The 8,945-nt window shown below is 52.7% G+C and overlaps 1 protein-coding gene across 2 annotated transcripts; it reads left to right on the top strand.

Moving 5' to 3' along the window:
• Positions 1-3,930: 3,930 nt before the first annotated feature.
• Positions 3,931-7,770, top strand: IBA57 (iron-sulfur cluster assembly factor IBA57). 2 transcript variants are annotated; one of them, XM_066201956.1, is made up of 3 exons: positions 3,931-4,239; positions 5,110-5,442; positions 6,067-7,770. In XM_066201956.1, exons 1-3 carry the CDS (start codon positions 3,989-3,991, stop codon positions 6,386-6,388), a joined length of 906 nt encoding a protein of 301 aa, XP_066058053.1. In that variant the 5' UTR covers positions 3,931-3,988; the 3' UTR covers positions 6,389-7,770. The 2 variants fall into 2 exon arrangements, with proteins under 2 accessions (XP_066058053.1, XP_066058044.1); XM_066201947.1 differs by having other exon boundaries at positions 5,110-5,453.
• Positions 7,771-8,945: the final 1,175 nt, after the last annotated feature.

Raw genomic sequence — 8,945 nt, 5'->3', positions numbered from 1 at the left:
CCCTCAATCTCCGCTCCCCCCATTAAACCGCAGACACTGTTCACTCACAACCCGTCTCCAAATGTCCTCAGGAAAAAAAAAAAATCTGGACTCAAACATGCTTTTTTTTTTTCTGTTTCTCTGGAAGTTGAGCTAAGTTGACAACATCTGTGGCAAGGGCAGGATGTGGTCCCACCAAGAGACAGAGAAGGGCCAAGGCCAGGTTGGATGGTGCAGCCTGGTCTGGTGGGAGGCATCCCTCTCCTGGGGGTTGATCCCAACTCACAGAAGGAAGAATGGCAAAAGCAGCCCCCATCCAGCAGTTTTTTGGGAACAGGCAGAGCAATGGCAACCCCTCCCATTGCTTTGGAAAGCCAGACTAAAGTTGCCAGTGACTCTCCAGTTATCTCTGGGATCACAACACTCATCGTTTTCACTGGTTGCTCCTCGATGCAGACAGAATTCCAGTCACAGCACCCCACTGGCTCCTAATCCCTCCTCCCAGGGAAATGCAGTAACAGCTCAGGGCATGGTTTGGTCCCTTCCCCTCAGTCCCACCAGCAGCAATCACAGAGCCCTCAAGGCTGGCAAAGCCCTCTGAGTTCATTGAGTCCAACCATTAACGCAGCACCACAATCACTAAACCCTGTCCCCAGGGGCCACATCCACACATTTCCAGGGATGGTGATCCCACCACTTCCCTGGGCAGCCTGTTCCAATGTCTGGCCACTCTTTCAGTGAAGAAATTTTCCCTAATATCCAAGTTAAACCTCATCCAGTGCAACTTCAGGCTGTTTCCTCTGTCACTTGTTCCCTGGCAGAAAAGACTGACACCCGCCCTCCTTTCAGAACAGCCTTTTTGATGCACAAACTCACTCCCTCCAAGCTCAGCTTCCACTTTGCTCTGTTCCTGCATCTTGCCTGTTGTACTTGCAATTTCCCTCTGTCATCAGTGATTTTGCATAGCCCAGGCCTGCCACAATCTGTGTTTTCCTCTCCAAGACTGTGGGATATTGTCCCAGAAGCGCTGCTACATCTTACCACAGCCCCGTGTCCCAGCTGCCTGTGGCTGACCTCCCAGGGCACAGCTCAGGGAATATTTAATGCACAGGGTTAGGGAGGAATAATTGCAGCTCACATGGCTTTGTGGATGAGGTTTTGTGCTTAAAACCCCGAGAAAAAAGCTGGAGAAAAGGAGTTTATTCTGCCAGCATTGACCTGCAGGGCTGGCTGCAGAGGTTATCCCTGGTGAGGATGAGTTATTGACAAAAAAATGCCAAGGATGAGCCCTCACAAGTGGGAGCCTGAGGCTGTCCAGGGTTTCAGGCAGTGGGAGAGCAGAGAGCGGAAAGCTGATGGAGCAGGAGGCTGATGGCAGCTTGTGCAACCACCCAGGGGCTGCTGAGGGACAGGGAGGGAATCTCTGTCCTTTGTCACCACCTTTGGAGCTGTGGGAAGGGATCCTGAGCCACCCTGACACATCTCACTGGATGAGATGAGTTCCACGGAAGAGGGAATTTGTGTCTTGTCACTCTTTGCCACCAGCTTGCCCTCCAAAAAATACCTCTAGAAATTACAAAGCTGGTGGGGGATGATCCATCAGGGGCAACATCAGAATCCCACGAGGGTTTGGGTTGGAAGAGACCTTAAAGATCACCTTGTTCCAGCCCTCTGCCACAGGCAGGGACACCTTCCACCAGAGTTCCACACCTTCCACTAGAAATTAATGTCATGGAAGCTCTGGGAATTGTGTTGTCCCTCCCAGCAGGGTTCAGGTCCCCCATTTTTTAGTGAAGACAGGCACTCACTCACTGAGGGCCTTCCCAGGGCTCTCGGTGTTGCAGGTCTCAGTCACACTATGGATTGTCTCAAACCATCCCCTGAGCTGATTTAATGCACTATAACTGGCAGAATTGTAGTTTCTGACACTGAAATATTTCGACATGACTTTACTGGCTGCAAAGCTCCATGAGAAAAGAAAACCAAACCCAGAGGGAAGGGAATAAAAGCGGTAGGAAGTGGTAAAACAAATAAAGGCTCGAACTGGCTGCCTGATTGTTTTGCATTTTCACTTTTATTTCCCTTGCTGCCCTTTCAAATATCTCCGTGGGGTTTGATACAACAAACAAATCACTCTGGTGGTTGGGAATGCAGGGAGATGGCAAAGGGCTGCCTGAGGGATGGCCACTGATGACCCCCACAGCTTGGTGGGTGAAGGAGGGATGTGGAAAAGGCAAAAACCTCACAAAGTTGGATCCAGATGTGGGTTTGTGGTGCCTGTTGGACTCTGGAGTTCCACCCCAGCCGTTCTTCCAAAAACACGGTTTTCCTTCCTTCTCCCAACCCTTCAAAAAGCAAACCCAGCTCCTGCTCTGGGCACATTCCCACTTCCAGAGAGAGAAAAGAACCACTCTGGGCATCAGCTCTCCGTTCCTTCAGCTGCCTCAGAGCCAGGCAGGTTCCCTCAGCCCCGCTTTTGACACACAGCTCGTCCCAGCAAGTGGGCAGAGCACATCCACGTGCCAAGGTCACCTCGAGTCACCTCTGTCCACATCTTTATTTCTCCACCTGCAGGGCCAGCCCCAAACTCCAGGGTGAACACCCCACATCTCTCGGCACTGCCGGGACACGGGGATGTGTGATAAGGTTATCAGTGCCGGGGCACGAGGGGATAGCCCAGCCCTGCCCAGGGCCAACTGGATCAACTCACAGCTCGTTTTAAGCTCCTGGAAAATGAGTCCCCCTTCACTCAGGGTTTTGGGGTCGGTGGGTTTGTGGTGGTGCTGCCTGTCCTGGGGGTTTTAGCGGGGTCATTCGGGGCCGGGCGGCTCCCCCTGCCCGGAGGGATGCTCATGTGCCGGCGTTGGCAGCGGGAAGGGGCGGGATGGCCTCAAACCGAACGGCAGCCGCTGGAGAAGGGGAATCGCAAATGACAGGGGTGACTCACGGCCATTCCTTGGACCGCGGGATGAATTCCAGCGGAACGAGCCGCAGCCAGACCCGGGGCTATCCGGGCCCTTCAGACCCCACTTCCCAGAGCGCCGGTGAACATTCCAGAGGGAGGGAAAGAACGCTTCAGCTCCATGATTTTAACTGGGGAAGTTTTAACACAGGGATTCCCCATTCCTGGAAATATTCAAGATCGGTTCGGGCTGAGGCTCTGAGCAACCGCATGGATTGAACATGTCCCTGTTCCTTACAGGATGTTGGAATAAATGACCTTTAAAGCCATGCCATGATTTTATTTCCATGCAATGCTTAGCAGAAATTCCCACTGCCAAACATTTTAATTTACTCGAATACGGCAGTGCTGACAGTTTTCTCCGAGGGTGTTAGAAGAGGATGGAGGGCAGCTGGTGAGTCCTGTGGAAACAAACCAGTGGAAAACAGGAACCTTTGGAGTCTCTTTTCCACCTTAATAGCCAAAATGCACCTGGAAGGGGGGAATGGCTCTGTACCCTCTCTGTTTGCAGCAACCAGTGGATTTTAGGCTCGGCAGGAAAGGAAGTGCTTAAGGAATAGCTGGACGCGGCACATAGTGCCATGGTCTAGTTTACATGGTTGGACTCGGTGACCTCGGAGGTCCTTTCCAGCCTGACTTATTCTCTAATTAACCGGGGAGCAGCCGGACAGCGACAATTGGGCTGGGCAGCCCCCGACGGCGCCCACAACCAAACCGCGGGACGTGGGAGCGCTTTGGGCTGTTCCCCTCGCTCGCTCCATGGCCGGGGAACCCGGGAAAGGCAGGGGGAGTCCCAAATTCCTCCTTCGGGATCGCGGGGAACGCCCGGCTCCGAGGGGCGTGGCCAAACATAGGGGCGTGACCGCGGCAGTGAGTGGGTCCCGGAGGGGGTGTGGTCACGGCATCGGGGCGTGGCCTGCCGGAAGGGGGCGGTGCCCCGCGGCGTCCCGACCCCGCCAGCAGGTGTCGCCCTCCCGGCGGACACACACAAGATGGCGGCGGCGGCGGCGGGCGGCGGTGGCGGGGGGAGTCTCTGACGGCGCCGCCATGTTGGTGAGGGCAATAACGGCTCCCGGCCTGCGCCGGTGGTGCGGGGGCCGGCGGGGCGCGGCCGCCGCCTGTTTCCCGCTGGGCCGGGCGCTGCTGGGCGTGCGGGGCGCCGATGCCGCCGTGTTCCTGCAAGGGTTGCTCACCAATGACGTCACGCAGCTGGTGGCGGCGGGCGACGCCCCCCCCGCGCTCTACGCGCACGCGCTGAACGTGCAGGGCCGCTGCCTCTATGACGTCATCCTGTACAGGTGAGACCAAGCGGCGCGGCAGGGCGGGGGAGAGCTGGGAGAGACCATTGCGGGGGGGGGAGGGGGGGACGGGGGGTGGTTCTTGTCACCGCCGTGGGACATTTCCGGCTTAAATTTCTACATTAACGTGCAAAAAAAGCGCTTCCTCCGTGTGTGTTTGCCGTCGCTTGATGCGGATCACCTCAGCAGAGAAGTGTGATGCCCGTAATATCGCCACGTGTGGATATTGACTCTGCTCTGGAGCCAGGCTGGGAGAGCTGAGCGTGCTCACCTGGAGGAGAGAAGGCTCCAGGGAGAGCTCAGAGCCCCTTCCAAGGGGACAGATGGGATTCTGGGGATAAATCTTTCCCTCTGAGGGTGGGGAGGCCCCGGCACAAGGTGCCCAGAGCAGCTGTGGCTGCTCCTGGATCCCTGGAAGTGTTCAAAGCCAGGCTGGACAGGGCTTGGAGCACCCTGGGACAGTGGAAGGTGTCCCTACCCATGGCAGGGGGTGACACTGGGTGGGATTTAAAGTCCCATCCAACCCAAATCCATTCTGGGATTCTGTGACAGTGGAAGGCACAGCTGAACAAAGCTTCTCCCCCAGCTGAAATTCCCTTCACTGTAGGTGAGGATAGAGAATTCCACATGGACAGACCTGTTTCTGCCCCTGGCAGAAGTGAGGGCAGTGTTTGCTAGGGCAGAGTACAGCAGGCGTCTGAAACAGTTCAGGTGTTTCACTGTGGGGACGTGGGTGCTGCTCCCTGGGTGCCACAAAGACTCCCCAGATTTCTGGATTCGCACCGGGATCCAAATAAAAATCCAACTTTGGCTCCTGCTGCCATGAGTGTTTATTTCCCTGACCTTGGGGGTGTGACTCTATATTTTTAGACTCCATGGAAGCACAGCAGAGGAGCCTCACATCCTGCTGGAGTGCGACAGCAGCGTGCTGGATTCCATCCAGAAACACCTGAAACTCTACAAGATCCGCAGGAAAGTCACCATTGCCCCCTGCCCTGACCTCTCCCTGTGGGCTGTCATCCCTGGGGAACAGCCTGGGGACGCCAGTTCCCTCCCAAAATGTGCAGACCCGGCTCTGCTCTTAACCCCTGACCCCAGGGCAGAAGTCATGGGCTGGAGACTGATTGCAAAGAAAGGAGCAAACCTGTCAGAGATTATCCCTGGGAGTCAAGTTGGAGACGTTCAGGATTACCACAGGCACAGGTATAAACAAGGTAAAGCCAAACCCTGTTTCACACTGTGGATTTTGGGAGTCCACATGCTGATATAAGGCAGGAATAAGTTACAAACCCTTCATTCTTATGTTTTAATGCATTTGTTAATTAATACATGTATTAATAGCTATTTTGAGTGTTAAAGTGACCTGGTCTTATACTTCTGTCTGGCGTTATAATTGTCTGTTACTCACATTATGGGGATTGGTCAGGAATGCTAAAAGAAAGCCAGGATTATTCATTTTCTTAGAGAGAAGCTTCTGTGGTTTTCAGTAATTTTGATTATTTTGGGATGACGCACAGCCCGGGTGCTTTGCTTGTGGCTCAGGAAGGAAAGGAAACGCCCAGACTTGGTTTCCTGAAAATTTTGTGCCTGGATTTGCCAAGTTAACTCCGAGGCCAAGGAGTCTGGACAGGGATCCCAGCGCCTTTGATTTTAGAGTGTCAGGGCCAATAAAGGCTTAAATTAATTGGCAGAGGGAAAGGTGATGGTCCTGTGCTGAAACTGGGATGAGTTTGGGTTGGGAAAAAAAAAATCAAGCTGAGAACGAGTCAACTCAAGAGCACAAGTCTAACGAGCGGTGTTTCCCTGCCGGCTTTGTTCTTGCCCTAGGAATTCCCGAGGGAGTGAAAGATCTCCCCCCCGGCGTCGCCCTGCCGCTGGAATCCAACCTGGCCTTCATGAACGGCATCAGCTTCTCCAAAGGCTGCTACATCGGGCAGGAGCTGACGGCCAGGACACACCACATGGGCGTGATCCGCAAGCGGCTGCTGCCCGTCAGCTTCCAGGAGCCCCTTCCCACCGCCGGCATTCCCCAGGGAGCCGAGATCCTCACCGAGTCGGGAAAACGAGCCGGGAAGTTCCGTGCCGGAGGAGGAGAGCTGGGCATCGCCCTGCTGAGGCTGGCTCACGCCAACGAGCCGCTCTGCATTAACCTGGGAGGGGACAGCGTGAAGCTCAAAGCCACCACACCCCAGTGGTGGCCCAAAGCTGCTGCTAAATAGAGGAAGGGAGCGCCCTTTGCCTTCGGGAGAGGCCGGGCTGTGTGGGGAATTGGGGAATGCTGCTGGTTTGGGGGTGTTTGGTGGGGAGGTCTTGCAGGATTCCTCAAATCAGGAGTAAACAGCGGCAGCCCGAAGCTGTGGCACGTCGCTGGGTTGGATCTTCCACTGAGCGCCGTGGAGAGACAAATCCAGGGAATTGCACCTTTTCCTGAGGGTAAATCCCCCACTTCTTAGGGGTGCTGTGGGATTGTTGGGTTGGTCCCTGTGTATTTAGGGGGTGCCCTGTGTTGTTGGGTTGGGCTCTGGATGGATCTCCAGGCCGACACTCACTCCCTCAGACTGTGCTCCCTGGGTGTTCCAGCTGAAGCAGTGGGATCAGGAGTTTCCCTGTTCCATGCACTGATTTTTTTTCAGCTCAGAATAACCATTCTGCGGTATTATAATTTTTTTTTCTTTTTTTTTGAGTGGAGATCATGCTGCTCTTATTAAGATGTATTCTCATGCTGAAGTTGTTTTTTTTTTTTTTTTTTTTTCTGCAAATCCCTCCTTGCATTGAGCTTCTTAAACTTGCTGATGGGACTGGCGTTGCTTCCTACCACTGGAATTGTGCTCAGGAAGAAGAACACCTTGATTTTAACTCATCCCAGCTGGGAAAGAAAGGTCTCAAACCTCCTGGCCCTGTCTCCTGCTTTGGTCCCAAGTGGAGGGAGCACAGCCAGTTCCTCAGACTCCCTTCACTCAAACCATTTTTCGGGAGAGGGGAGGGATATTTTCAATGCCACATGTGCTGGCTTAGCCTGGCCTTCCTGAGGGAGGATTTTCACCGTGTTCTGGCTCTGCACCTTCATGCTCTCTGTACCTCTCACACCTTGTCCCTGCTGCCACCTGCAGCTGAGGTTTTCTCCATCCACCACCCCGAGGGTTTTCAGAGCAGCCCAATGCCTTGGCATTTCTTTACTTCCTTTTTCTTTTTTTTTCTTTTTTTTTTTCCTGGCTGCCAACACTGCTCTGCTTCCCCAATTTTTCTTCTTGCTGCAACATATTCCTCTGTTCTTCCAAAGCCAACCAGCTCCGTGCCTCCTGACCCTGTCAACGTGCAGTGATGTATTTTTGTATTGCAATAAATCCGTTACACAATGAGAGAGCTGCCCAGGTGAGATCACATTTTGCCCAAAAAAAAAAAGCCTTTGCATGAATATTTGTGACAAAACCCGTCCAAAATCACATTCTGCCTCTGTTTCAGTGTTACTGTGAATTTGTCTGTAAAAAAAATGCTTATATTGATTAAAACTCTATGGTTGCTGTAAAATGATTCTGTGGAATACCTCATTAATTAACCTCTGATTTTAATGTGACTCCTCTGAAAGAGAAGATGCCTTTTTTTTTTTTTTTTTTTTTTTTTGCTTGGAGTGAAGACATACAACAGAATAAATGCATTTTCAGGTTGCTTGCTGACAAGAGTCATGCCTTAGACTTTTGGTCAGGTGTGGGATTGGTAACAGATTCTTTCTGCTGGGAAACTAAAAGAAACGGAATCCTCCAGAGGCCACAAAGGCGAGGCTCTGCTGCCCAGCTTGGCCTTAAAGCGGCTTTTCCTCTCTGCCACCCCTTGTGCAAAGCCTGCTCAGAATGGTTTTATTGTCCTGGGGTGAGCAGAGCCTGAACAAACACTGGATAAACTGCTTGGGGAAAGCCCTGAATCTCTTCTGCCTCGGACACACATTTCTTTTGTCTTCTTCACAGTGTTTGAAAGGCTTTTGTTGCTGCCAGCAGCTGCAGGTGACACCAGGTTAGACAGGAGAAGGTGGTGCTGGAATGAAGAGGTGTTTGATGGCTCCTGGGGAAAAAAAAATTAGGTAGAAATGGAGAGGAGCAGCCCCAATCCATGTTATCCTTAATTTTTTTATTCTCCATCACAGCCTTCTCAGCCATTAATGATTTTAGCCAGGTGAATTTGGGGCTGGAGGGTGCAAGAGTTAAGTTTGCAGGGATTTTGCCTCTCTGAGAGCCATGGAATTATGAAGGCTGGAAAAGACCTCTTGGATCATCAACTCCAATCCTTAACAGCACTTCCAAATCCACCTCTAATCCATGTCCCCTGGTGCCACATCCACCCATTTTTTGGACACTTTCCAGGGATGGTGACTCCACCACTTACCTGGGCAGCCTGTTCAGGGCTTGACTTTTCCAGTGAGGAAATTTTTCCTGAGCACCAGCACAATGCCCAAGGGGGGCTCTCAGGTGACCTGCTCAAATTCCAGCCTCAATCCAAGCAGCTGCAAAATGTTGGGCCCTCCCTGACGCCCTTTTTCTGTGTGTTCCCCCTTGCTGCCTCAGTTTCTCCTTCCTCTGCCTCAGTGATGTTTTCTGAGGGAAAAGAGTGGAGCAAACACTTGGAATAACCTGAAATCCCAGTGGGATAAGACAGGAGTCACTGGCAGAGGTTGCAGAGGGGAAGTAAAATGGTTGCTTTCAGGAAGAGGAAGT

The sequence above is a fragment of the Chamaea fasciata genome, unplaced genomic scaffold, assembly GCF_029207755.1.
Source record: "Chamaea fasciata isolate MVZ Bird 193981 ecotype frontalis unplaced genomic scaffold, bChaFas1.0.hap1 SCAF_1, whole genome shotgun sequence".
Taxonomy (NCBI): domain Eukaryota; kingdom Metazoa; phylum Chordata; class Aves; order Passeriformes; family Sylviidae; genus Chamaea; species Chamaea fasciata.
The sequence above is the reverse complement of the archived record's forward strand: the minus strand, read 5'-3'. Positions and strand labels throughout refer to the sequence as shown.